This window comes from Balaenoptera ricei, chromosome 10 (assembly GCF_028023285.1).
Source record: "Balaenoptera ricei isolate mBalRic1 chromosome 10, mBalRic1.hap2, whole genome shotgun sequence".
Lineage (NCBI taxonomy): Eukaryota > Metazoa > Chordata > Mammalia > Artiodactyla > Balaenopteridae > Balaenoptera > Balaenoptera ricei.
Window position 1 is genome coordinate 87,038,372 of NC_082648.1, and position 12,981 is coordinate 87,051,352.

Below are 12,981 nucleotides of genomic sequence, written 5' to 3' on the forward strand. Positions count from 1 at the left end.
GAAAATCCGTGGTAGTTTTGTTTTTTACTATATCCTTCAAAGTTCATAAGGGAGAATTTCTCTAAAGCTGTGTTTCCCTACATGTGTTCTGCGGAGTGCTAGCCCTGTTAGATTCTCCTTGAATAAATTATTTCCAGAGGCAAAAGTTCCTGTTCAATGCTCTTTGAATAAATGTTTCCAAGGGCAAAAAGTTGGAAATCGTGTATACTCTTACTGGATATGTGTAATGCATGTATACTTCTTCCAAGAAGTCCTACCATAAAGAAATCTGCTTAAGTTAACCTTGTTATTTAACCTGTCGTTTCCTAAGTTATTTAACCATGGAAATTTCCCCAGATTATTTAAATTTCATAGATTTTTCCTTTCTTAGGATATGCTTTGGAAAATACAGCTTTAGAACATTTTGTCTTTGATGGAGATGGCCTAATGTATAGCCATCATATTATATATGTATTTTTATCATTGTAAAGGCAAGACCTTTTGAACTACACATGATCAAATGATCCTAAAATGTGAAAGCTAGATGGGGCTTAGTGAATCTAGTCTAAATCTTTATTTTACAAATAAAGAAGCTAAGGCTTGGAAGAGTTGAATTAATTGTTCAACTTTGAATAAATCAACACAATTGACACAGAAAAATTCCTTTGTTCCATATAACAATTCCAGTGGCCAGTAGTCAGTCTATTTAAGAATATATTTATTTTTTATAGAATATCACTGTCTAATTCTTTATAGACAGTGATATACTCTTTTTTTTTTGGCCATGCTGTGCGGCTTGCGGGATCGTAGTCCAGGGATCGAACCGGAGCCCCCTGCAGTGGAAGCGCAGAGTCCTGACCACTGGACTGCCAGGGAATTCCCAACAATGATATACTCTTATGAACATATTCTTACGCCCTTAATTGTCCCTGCCTTGGCTCCTCAGTCTCAGTCTCCACCTGTGTTGCCATCACCCTTGCTGGCATGAATTCTACGTGACAGTTGTTTCTTTGATTATTTGCTTCTGAATGAAAATGTGGCATGAGTTATAAAAAGTGCTTCTCTTTACCTGTGTACCTAGAAATATGTAAATGTGCCTAGCTTCATAAAATAAGGTGTAGTTTTAACTTACTAAATCATTAAACATAACCAAATTATTTGTTTTAATTCATAGGTGGCTACATCATTTATTAGAACAATAGAGCTTGGAGGGAAAGGATATGCACCATCACCATCTGATCCTCTAAGGACACATATAAAAGGATTGTCTAATTTTATTAATTTCATTGACAAATTAGATGAAATTCTTGGAGAAATACCAAATCCAAGGTATGACAAATGTGTGTTATTAGTCTGTCTTTAAAACTTCACAGAATCAGAGGTAGATTAAAAATTAAGAGCTATTGAAATGACCAAGCATCAGACTAAACTAGGAAGAAGAAACAAAATATCTAGATGAGGGAGGGATAAATTAGGAGTTTGGGATTAGCAGGTACAAACTACTATATATAAAGTAGGTAAACAACAATGTCCTACTATATAGCACAGGGAACTATATTCAATATCCTGTGATAAACTATAATGGAAAAGAATCACTTTACTGTACTCCAGAAACTAACACATTGTTAATCAACTATACTTCAATTAATAAATATCTAGATTAATAATTTATAATCACATGACCTTTCCCCCTAAATTTCTGCTTATCTGTGATTCTAAAATTTTTGCCAAAGTCAAATGGCATGTTCAAATTAAATTTGACTAGAGAAGAGGGCTTACCATTCACTTTTTTTCTGGAAGAAATAGATTTTTGAGGATTGGGAATGAGAGAATAGATAATTTCTTTAAACTTTTTATTTAGCAATAAAGGAAACTCATACCAAGAATGAGTCAGGAAATTGATAAAAAATATGATGAATTTTAAAGTTTTTTTTTTTTTTTTTTAAGAAATTCACGTTCTTCTATTTATTTATGACTGTGTTGAGTCTTCGTTTCTGTGCGAGGGCTTTCTCTAGTTGCGGCAAGTGGGGACCACTCTTCATCGCGGTGCGCGGGCCTCTCACCATCGCGGCCTCTCTTGCTGCGGAGCACAGGCTCCAGACGCGCAGGCTCAGTAATTGTGGTTCACGGGCCCAGTTGCTCCGTGGCATGTGGAATCTTCCCAGACCAGGGCTCGAACCCGTGTCCCCTGCATTGGCAGGCAGATTCTCAACCACTGCGCCACCAGGGAAGCCCATGATGAATTTTATATTCTATTTTCTGCTAGGTTTTTTTTTTCATATGCATAAATTTTTGATTCATCTGGAATTTGTTTTTAAATGATATTGGAATTAAGAGGTGTTTTTAATCAGATAGACTCTCATTTATAATACTGGTATATTTTATGGTGAGTTAATTTTAGATTAATTTGTGGGGGGCAGAAGTGGGTTGTATATGCTAGCAATCATGGGAGATCATTGTCAGTTTGGTGGGTATGCCATAGCATAGTACTAATAAAAATAGCTGGTATTTATTGAACACTTACTATGTGTCAGACATTACACTGAACTCTTTATGGGGATTATCATTTGATCATTAAAAAAACCTTACATTGTAGTTGCTAGATAAATACTCAGTTTAGAGAGGCAGAAACTGAAGCACTGGTGTAACTTACCTTAGTCACATTGTTAGTAAGTAGCAGAGTTGGGATCTGAATTCACTTCTGACCCAGGAACCCATTCTCTTAATCGCTATATCTTATTCTATGAAACGTCTTTCCATTTTAAGATTCCAAGAAGAATTTTTTTCAGGATTTTATTCTGAATTGTTTCCTTCTGTCTTCTTATATGGATATCTATTACAACGAAGTGAATTTGGAAGAGGGTTTGAATATGACTTATAGTCAACATCAGTGACATCTGAACTTCTAAATAATATATTGGCCAGCCATTTCTTCTGAGATAGCAGATAATTAATTTTAAAGAATACTATATTTTTAGCAAAGCAAAATAGATATATTTTGTTGAAGTCAAATGGTACTATAGACTTATAGTAATAAAATCCTCAGAGGAATTGACTTTCAATATTTTTATGTGTTTATTTCTGTATTTACCTCATTTAAATGAAATTTTTATGCAGCTATTTTAAAAATTTTTATTGAACTATAGTTGATTTACAATATCATGTTAGTTTCAGGTATACAGCATAGTGATTCAGTATTTCTGCAGTTTATATTACATTATAGGTTATTATAAGATATTGGGTATAATTCCCTGTGCTATACAGGGAATCCTTGTTGCTTATCTATTTTATGTATAGTAGTTTGTATCTATTAATCCTGTACTCCTAATTTATCCCTCCCCCCTCTCCCCTTTGGTAACCATAAACTAGTTTTCTATGTCTGTGAGTCTGTTTCTGTTTTGTGTATATGTTTATTTGTCTTTATTTTTTTAGATTGCACATATGAGTGATATCATTTAGTATTTGTCTTTCTCTGTCTGACTTACTTCACTAAGCATAATATTCTCTGTGTCTATCCACATTGTTGCAAATGGCAATATTTCATTCTTAGCTGTTGGATTAAGCACTAGGGTTGCTTCCATGTCTTGGCTATTGTAAATAGTGCTTCTCTGAATATTGGGGTGCATATATCTTTCCGAATTAGTGTTTTCATTTTTTCCAGATATATACCCAGGAGTAGAATTGTCGGATCATATGGTAGTTCTGTTTTTAGTTTTTTAAGGAACCTCCATACTGTCTTCCATGGTGGCTGCACCAGTTTACATTCCCAGCAACAGTGTTTGAGATTCCCTTATCTCCACATCCTCTCCAACACTTGTTATTTGTAGACTTTTTGATGATAGCCATTCTGACAGGTGTGAGGGGATACCTTATTGTGGTTTTGATTTGCATTTCTCTAATAATTAGCGATGTTGAGCATCTTTTCATGTGCCTGTTAGCCATCTGTATGTCTTGTTTGGAAAAATGTCTATTCAAGTCTTCTGCCCAATTTTTGATTGGTTGATTTGTTTTTTGATACTGAGTTATATGAGCTGTCTGTATCTTGAATATTAAGCCCTTGTTGGTCTATGCAGCTAATTTTGAGTTTCAATTTTAGACATTATTTATTAACGTCCTACCATGGAAGATGAGGATTTGCCACCCACTCACCAACCTCCCAATACTCCTCTTTTCCTCTCCCCCTCCTACCACACACACAGACACATACACACACTTCTCTTCTTCTCTCCTTCTAATATAGTTATACCACAGTATCAGGTTAAATCATATTTTAGAGTTTACATTATTATAACTGTAATTATTGCCTACAGCTAAGCTATATTATATACTGTTATTATACTTCCTTTCTTGTATACATTTTTGGTTTTTTCTAGAGTCAATGATTATCTACTTTTTTCTCTTGCTTTGCTTCTTATATATTTATTATCAATTCTTTATCAAGTTTGCCAATGAAACTATACAATTTCTTCTTTTTTATTAGGTCATCTATCAGTTCTGATTTTTGCCATTGAAGACATTCCTTCTGGAGAGTCATCTATCTTCTTCATTCAGTCTGTATACTTTTGCTTGCTAGGCCTGTTTCAGAGTGTCAACCATGAAGCTTCATCACCTTGTGAATTTTCTTTGTCTCTACCTTGTTTCCAGGATTCCATGACTTTATTTTTAATTGGTTAAACCCCTTATTTTGCTCAAGTAGCTTTCTAAAGTAAATGAGAGATAAATATCATTATTCTCACATTTGATTGTATGTGATCTTATGCTTCATTTATTTCTCCAAGGTTATTTAATTTATATGAACATTTTTTATCTGCTACCTGGATAGTCTTTGTTGTATCTAGTTGAATGTTTTTCTTTTTGTTTCTTTTGCCCTCTTTCATGTTAAAGGTGTTCCTAAAATGTAGGGTGATTCTGGACTGTTGTTTCATATTTAGGAATGAGACCCTATAAAGCTGATTAGCAGCTCTATACAGTGGACTTCATTATAGCATAGTAGCCACTTGGCTCTTCTATTGGGGATTCTCCAAATGTGAATAACTGCAGGTCGTTTCTTTGGAACTTACCCCCAAATTTCCACAGTGGCATCCTTTAATCTCTTTCTGAAAGCAGTAAGTCTGGCTAGCAGTATTCTGGGATTTGAGGTTGATGCTGAGCTGCCCAGTTCAATATGTAGCCTTTTGCTCAGTCCCTCTGTTTTCAGTCATTGGTACCTATAGGTCTGGAGCCTCTCTGGCTTAGTTTCTTCAGAGTAATCCTGCTTTCCATGCTGAGGTGACAGAAGTGCACTAGCCTGATTGCTCAGAATAAGAGAGGAGATTCAGGGGTCTAAGTGTTCCTCACATAGACTGTCAACCAGCTTTCTTATTTGCAATGACACCTTCACCATAGCCTTCAGTATTGCCTTCAATTTCTGAGATTACTTCTTATTGGTGTCTCTCTTAGCAGTTAACTTATGTTGTAGCTTTCTGTGTTCTGGGTAGTCAGTTATCACCTTTCCATCTGCTCTTCGTCTTTCTGTACTTTCATGATATGCCTCTGCTCTCGACTATTGTCTCCTCTCCCATTCTGTTTTTCTTTATGGATTTAAAACATTTTCCTTTTTGTCACTTTAGTGGCACTTTAGGAGGGAGCAGATATAAGTACATATATTCAATCCAATGTAATTTGTTATAATTACATTCCTTTTTGGAGGAATTTCTAATTGGGGTAAGTTAACAGGGTAAAAGTACATCCATACATACACTTTTGTACAAAAGGATAGAAGTACGTTTTAGAGGCACCTAGGGTACACTTCAGTTCTTCAATTTAGCAGCCATCTATTTTGAATATCCTGTTTGGTCATAATGAGCAATTACTCTGTGTTCTAGGGACGATACTGAAGAAGTGGGTGTTTAAATAGTCCATCTGAGCAGTCTCTATTTTCTTCTGTAAGGTGATTTTTGCATATGTTAAGTATATATGCATTTCATGATTATAAATAGTAAAGTTATCAAAAACTTACAACATGTATTCTATTTATGTAATAATGGAAAGATGTACAGGGGAAAGGACAATTGACCTAGTTTGTGGGAGTCAGGGATAAGAGTGTCAGGAGTGTTTACCTGGATGTTTGTTAACAGTTGAGCTTAATCTTGAAGGATGAACTTGAAGGAGTTAACCAGACATGGAGAATGGTGGTGAAATGAAGTCCAGAGGGGGAGAAGGCAGGATATTTCCTATAGTATGGGTAACCTATTGGGACAATGTTTCATTGGTTATTCATTTTGTCTCATAATTTCAACTTCTACTAGTCCTTTAGCCACAGTCTATAAAGATTATAAGAAAAAACAACAAATCATCTTCTGCTTTTGTCAGTTCCTTCCTTTTATAGCTCAAATTCTTGAAAAAATACTGTCTTTTATTCCACTTCCCAATTTCTAATGATTTAAAATATCTTGAATATGTCTCATGAGGCTGTAAACTCTATGAGGGCTTTATTGATTTTCTTCACTAGTATTCCCTAGCCCTAGCACAGTTTCTGGCACAGAGTAGGCACTCAATACTTATTTACTTGTCTGTGTTTAACTGACTCACACTTACTCACTTTTCCACTCTACTGAAGCTGTTCTGCAAAAGATCATTTATGATCTTCTAGTTGACATAGCCTCTGGTCTCTTTTGAGTCCTGAAGTTTGATCATTTTTTCTTTTAGAACTCTTTTTCCCATAACTTCTGATATTTTGTTTTCTTATTTTCTACTTACCTCTCTGACTGCATATATGCAAATTCTAAATCCATATTTCAGTGAAATCCAAACTCTTTCCTGAGTTTCCAAAATATATATTTATGTACCTATAGGTTGTTACGTCAAATGAAACTCAAACTTAGCATCTCCCAAACTAAATCTTCATCTTTCCCTGCGTACCTGCTTGACGGGTACCTCCTCCCAAAGTACCCAGGTTGATGAAGCCTTTCTGCCTCCAGCTGCCCAAGCAGAAATTTGGAACATATTTTTTTATTATTATTATTATTTTAGTACATCTTTATTGGAGTATAATTTCTTCACAATACTGTGTTAGTTTCTGTTGTACAACAAAATGAATCAGCCATATGCATACCTATATCCCCATATCCCCTCCCTCTTGAACCTCCCTCCCATCCTCCGTATCCCACCCCTCTAGGTCGTCGCAAAGCACTGAACTGATCTCCCTGTGCTATGCGGCTGCTTCCCACTAGCTATCGATTTTACATTTGGTAGTGTATATATGTCCATGCCATTCTCTCACTTCGTCCCAGCTTACCCTTCCCCCTCCCCATGTCCTCAAGTCCATTTTCCCTTTCTCTGTCCCTTCATTCACTAAGATCCATCAATTCTTCTTACTTAACATTTTTCATATTCTTTCTTTTATCTCTATTCCTATAGCTACTATCTTATTTCCATTTTTTATGGAAAGTCTGTTTTCAGACTTTCATCCTTTCTTGCCTGGACTTTTTTTACTTATCTCCAAGTTGTTCATTCTGCCTCCAGTCTTGAGTTGCCCCATCCTGTTGTCCTCACTGCTGCCAGTGGTCTTTTCAAAGCAGCAGATGTTACTGCCATAATTAAAATCCTTCAGTGATTCCATATTAGGTACAGGATAAAAATCCAGAAACCTCAGTATGGTGTACAAATTCTATACTCTCTACCTCCTGATTGTATCTCACCCTGGCCTCTGTCCCTCAACCTTAAAACTCAGAGATAAAAATGTATTTAACCCTTGTAGCTGAGTGTAAGTTTGTACTACTTGTCTTATAATAGGGTGGTGGTGGTGGTAGGGAATCACAATAATCTTTGAGTCCAAGGAATGGTCAGGGGAGGAATCCAAATCACACTTACCTCTCTGCTGCCAGCTTTTCATCAGACCATCTTAGCTATAGTATGGCTGCATTTCTACACTTTGCCAGTAGGTGCCACCATAAAATACATGCTGTACTTTCACCTGAAAAACATCTTAAATTAGGAGTTTCAGGTTACATAAATCAGTTAGTACCCTGTTGTTCAAATGTTTAAAATTCTGTATTTCAATTTTATTACATAACAACTTTTTAGTACACACCTGCATTATATTTATTGGACTATATATTATGCATTCATAGAATGTTAAGCCTAGCTGAAATTATCCAGTCCAGAATCCTAATGTTACATTTCTCATTTAAAAATATTTCAGAATCATTTTTGATACATTTCATGTAGTACCTTTAATCACATTTAATTTTTAAAGATATAATTTATTTAACAAATAGTTATCAAATTCTTAAAGATGGTAGGGAAAAGACAAGTCATTCTATATAGTAAAGATAGTAATTCATTAAAATATTACCCATTATTTGTATTATTGCTTATTGTTCTCTTTCAGTCACTATGTTTTGATTCAGTCTTGGGGATTTAATTGTGTTTTTCCTCACTAGCTTCATTTTTCTGTTTCTGCCCCAGAGCTTTTTTTTTTTTTTTTTAATTAAGAGCTGCTTTATTTATTTATTTATTTTTAGCTGTGTTGGGTCTTCGTTTCGTGCGAGGGCTTTCTCTAGTTGCGGCAAGTGGGGGCCACTCTTCATCGTGGTGCGGGGGCCACTCTTCATCGCAGTGCGCGGGCCTCTCACTGTCGTGGCCCCTCCCGTTGCGGGGCACAGGCTCCAGACGCGCAGGCTCAGCAGTTGTGGCTCACGGGCCCAATTGCTCCGCCGCATGTGGGATCCTCCCAGACCAGGGCTCGAACCCGTGTCCCCTGCATTAGCAGGCAGACTCTCAACCACTGTGCCACCAGGGAAGCCCTGCCCCAGAGCTTTAATGTGATCCATTTAGCAGTCAGGAACTGCAGTTAACCTCTTTCTCACCTAAATTCTTCTATTAATGTTTATCCAGAGTAGTCATATCTTCTGGGATGCTTTCCTGAAGACCTCCTTCTTCTCTTACCTCCCCACTTAAATCCCCTCTGTACCTTTGGTATCTCATTGTATCAACTGATCAATCGTGACCTCTTAAAAAGAAATCTTTTATTCATTTTGTACCCCCAGTGCCTATGACAAATGTCCTGGCATCATTTGGGTTAAAACTTCAGGAGTTTCTAGGCTCTAGAGGCAAGAATTTGAATTATGCTATGTTGCTGAGCAGGTATTTGAAGAGCTGATGTTGGCTCTTGTAGTGAACGTATAGCAATAGACTAGTCATAGCACTGGTGTTTGCGGTATTTTGCTAAGGGTCAAAATGCTGAGCTTGGCAAGCAACTGAAATACAAATCTTATGAATTTTTCCTAAATACAGTTCATTCAGGGGATTATATCATCTTTAAAATTTAGAATATTTGTTCTTGTAGAAGGAATGGGAAAAGAGGGCAAAGGTGACTTTTACCTTCAATAGCACTGAAAGCTTTTTTTTTCTTTTTTGTTCTTATAACTGATACTGTGGCACTCTTTCATATTTGATTATCCTTCTGAATCTTTTCCAAAACTCTTCCATTAGAGATTACTTCCCAGAAAAGCACATAGTGTTAACTATATTTTCATTTTGGCTACATTTCATCCAATTATTTTCTGTGTTTTTAATTGAAAATTAAGAAAAAGCCAGTTGGAAAAGAGAGTGCCTGTTTACATAAAATAATTCTTAAGAGTCTGTTCAGACTTCTGATTACAGATGTATAGCAGGCTAGGTCCCCTGATTGACCCTTCCATTGAAAATAATTAATACTGCTGGACAACATATTTATAAAGTACTTAAATGCATTGATGAGTAGGTGAATGCAATGAAAATAGGCCAAAAACTGGGAGAAGGAAGAAAGTCAGAGAGGGAAGTCAAGAAGGGAAACCAGCTTTTATTTTGAAAGAACTTGCTGAATTTGGTGATCTGGAGGGTCTGTTCTTATAGTCACTAAAGTCTGAGGGGACAAAGCCCAGGGACTGCCCAAGGTGAGGTGTCTGTTGGGACATACCCAACCTATAGGGCTACTACCGTTTCAGCATAAAATGAACTAAGAATGAGGGCTTTAACTTGATACAGGGTTTCTATGAAAACCTACTTGGTAAAATGTTTTAGCACATTATTTAAGATTTAGAACAAGACAAGAGTTCCTGTTCTCATTTCTTTTCAGCATAATATTGGATGTCCAATTCAGTGTAGTAAGGCAAGAAAAAGAAATAGGAGATATAACAATTGAGAAGGAAGAAATAAAACTCTATTTAGTGATAATATGATTGTATATGTAGTAAACTCCAAGAATCTAAAGGCAAATTATTAAAATTAATGGTAGAGTTTCACAGTGTTGCTGGGCACAGATCAATTAAAAAAAGCAATTGTATTTTTACATCATAACCAAACAGAAAATGTTTTTTTTTAAAAACTTCAAAAATATAAAATACATAGAATAAATCTAATAAAAGCCATACTAGCTACCTTCCCCCTTGGAAGGTTCAGACTCAGTGTGGAAATCTCTCTCCCACTCAGGGTTTGCATCCTGATCATGTTGCTACTAGAGATTTTTGTCCTCATGAAAACCCCCATTCATCCTGCTTACCACTCACAGCTTCCAACTTTCCATTCCAGCTTTTGTTAATTTTTTAGGGAAGAAATTGGGTGGTACTTGGAGATTTCCCCCGATTCTTACCAAGCTTAGTGGAATGTTCCCCTAGAGTAACTAGTCTGCCATAGTGTAAGTTGAAACTCTTAAGTGCTTTTCTACTGCAAATAATAATAATAATATGAAAAAGGGTAAAATACATATCTTTTATCTTACAAGTAAAAACTTCACACTGTTATGTGTGATAGCAGTCATTTATTCAGTAGAGATATCAATTATTTCTTCTGTGTGCCAAGTTAGTATGATGATTAGTAAAATATGTTTCCTTTCTCAAGGAGCTAATTTTTTCATGAAACGTTTCCCAAGCTTGTCTAGTCATAAGAATCACCTGTGATATCTTCAAAAGAAATGCAGCTATTTATCCTTGTCTGGAGATTGTGATTCAGTAGGATGTGCTCTGGAGCTGATATTTTATTTTATTTTATTTTATTTTCTATTTTTTACTTATTTTTTATTTTTCACGAATCAGGCCCTTTTTATTATATGTGCTCTGGCCAGACTCTAACATAGGGCTGTTTGGCCATAATCCACATCAAGCTCAGCAGATGACATATAGGTGAGCCCCTATACCCCTAAGAAGGACAGCAATGCACTGAAATTAGCAAATCATTGAGTGAGTTCTTTGTATCAGCAGAGACTAATCTACTAATCTCCCTTTCAGATATTAACCAGTTACATTGTTAGTATTTGCATTACACCTCCTATGTTTTAGACCCGTTTATTAGTGAAGGGACCTCCTTTTTCTCTGGCTTCATGTGTCCATGTGGACGAACTTCTTCCACAAAACACTACATTTCTCTCCCTACCCTTCATTTGTTCCTCCCGACTCATAACTGGTAAGATTAAAAGAACTGGGTATGGTTCCCTCAGCCTCTTTCTCCCTTTTAGAGCTGGCCTGCCCTCCAGGTGGAGGTGTACTCACTGGAGCTGATATTTTAAACAAATGCTGAGTATGATTCTGATGATCAGGCAAATTTGGAAGATACTGATGTAATGCACTCTCTGCAGTTTTCTTCTAACTTTCCTTCTCTATTTGGACAAGCTATTTGTATATGAACAATCATGTTTCCAGTGTCGTTAGGGAACCTGGCTTCTTTCCTAAAACATAAAGCCTGGCAATAAGGCAGTGAGGATGAGAACTATTCATAATTTCCTTTAGGCTACTATAAAAGTCACAGAGTGGTTAAATAGCATATTCAAGGTAGAAAGTGAGGGAGTTGTGATGTGTGCTTAGGTTATCTGACTCCATGGCCAGACCACACCACTTTCTCATTAGACACTGTGAGCCTTTCCAGGGATACCTCTAGGGATGGAGATCTCTTAACTTCAAACAACAGCCTTCTTTTATTGTTGGACACCTTTAATGTCTTCCTTGTAATGGACCAAAATCCTTCCTCCTTCTCACATTGGTTTTAGGTCAGCCTTCTAGAGCAGGAACTGCAACCCAAATTCATTGAGGTTCAGGCTCAGTATAAAGAAACAGTTGATTTCATGTTTTTAAAAATACTTGTTGGGCTTCCCTGGTGGTGCAGTGGTTGAGAATCTGCCTGCCAATGCAGGGGACACGGGTTTGAGCCCTGGTCTGGGAAGATCCCACATGCCGCGGAGCAACTAGGCCCGTGAACCACAATTACTGAGCCTGCGCGTCTGGAGCCTGTGCTCCGCAACAAGAGAGGCCGCGATAATGAGAGGCCCGCGCACCGCGATGAAGAGTGGCCCCCGCTTGCCACAACTAGAGGAAGCCCTCGCACAGAAACGAAGACCCAACACAGCCATAAATAAATAAATAAATAAATAAAAATTAAAAAAAAAAAAAAAATACTTGTCTGTTGGCCATAATTGGTCCAGTCTCTGGTTTCCTTTAGATTAGTATTAACTAGTTTAATTTCCTCTTCCATATAATAACCCTTCTCATGTTAGAGTGCATTATCATGTATTTCAGGTCAGTCTCCTTCCTTATCACCTTCTTCCTAGCCCAGAACAAACACTGTGTATTCTTGGACAAGCTGTTAAACCTTTTTGAGACTCAATTTTTTTCATCTGTAATTTATGGGTAACAATGCTTATTGAATTGGTTTAAAGATTAAGTTATGTAACCTTATCATTAGTGTACAGGAATGCTAGAGATTTCTGTGCATTAATTTTGTATCCTGCTACCTTACCAAATTCATTGCTAAGACAGTCTCTTCAATAAGTGGTGCTGGGAAAACTGGACAGCTACATGTAAAAGAATGAAAGTAGAACACTCCCTAACACCATACACAAAAATAAACTCAAAATGGATTAAAGACCTAAATGTAAGGCCAGACACTATAAACCTCTTAGAGGAAAACATAGGCAGAACACTCTATGACATAAATCACAACAAGATCCTTCTTGACCCACCTCCTAGAGAAATGGAAATAAAAACAAAAATA

At 36.6% G+C, this 12,981-nt stretch overlaps 1 protein-coding gene across 24 annotated transcripts in view; it reads left to right on the forward strand.

The window, feature by feature from the left end:
• The window catches only part of PARPBP (PARP1 binding protein), a 71,835-nt gene that overhangs the window by 39,282 nt on the left and 19,572 nt on the right, over positions 1-12,981 (forward strand). For all 24 annotated transcript variants that reach the window (XM_059934767.1, XM_059934774.1, XM_059934776.1 and 21 more), the window contains one exon: positions 1,154-1,308. In XM_059934767.1, the coding sequence (XP_059790750.1) occupies positions 1,154-1,308 (155 nt within the window). The remainder of the gene's footprint in view (positions 1-1,153; positions 1,309-12,981) is intronic.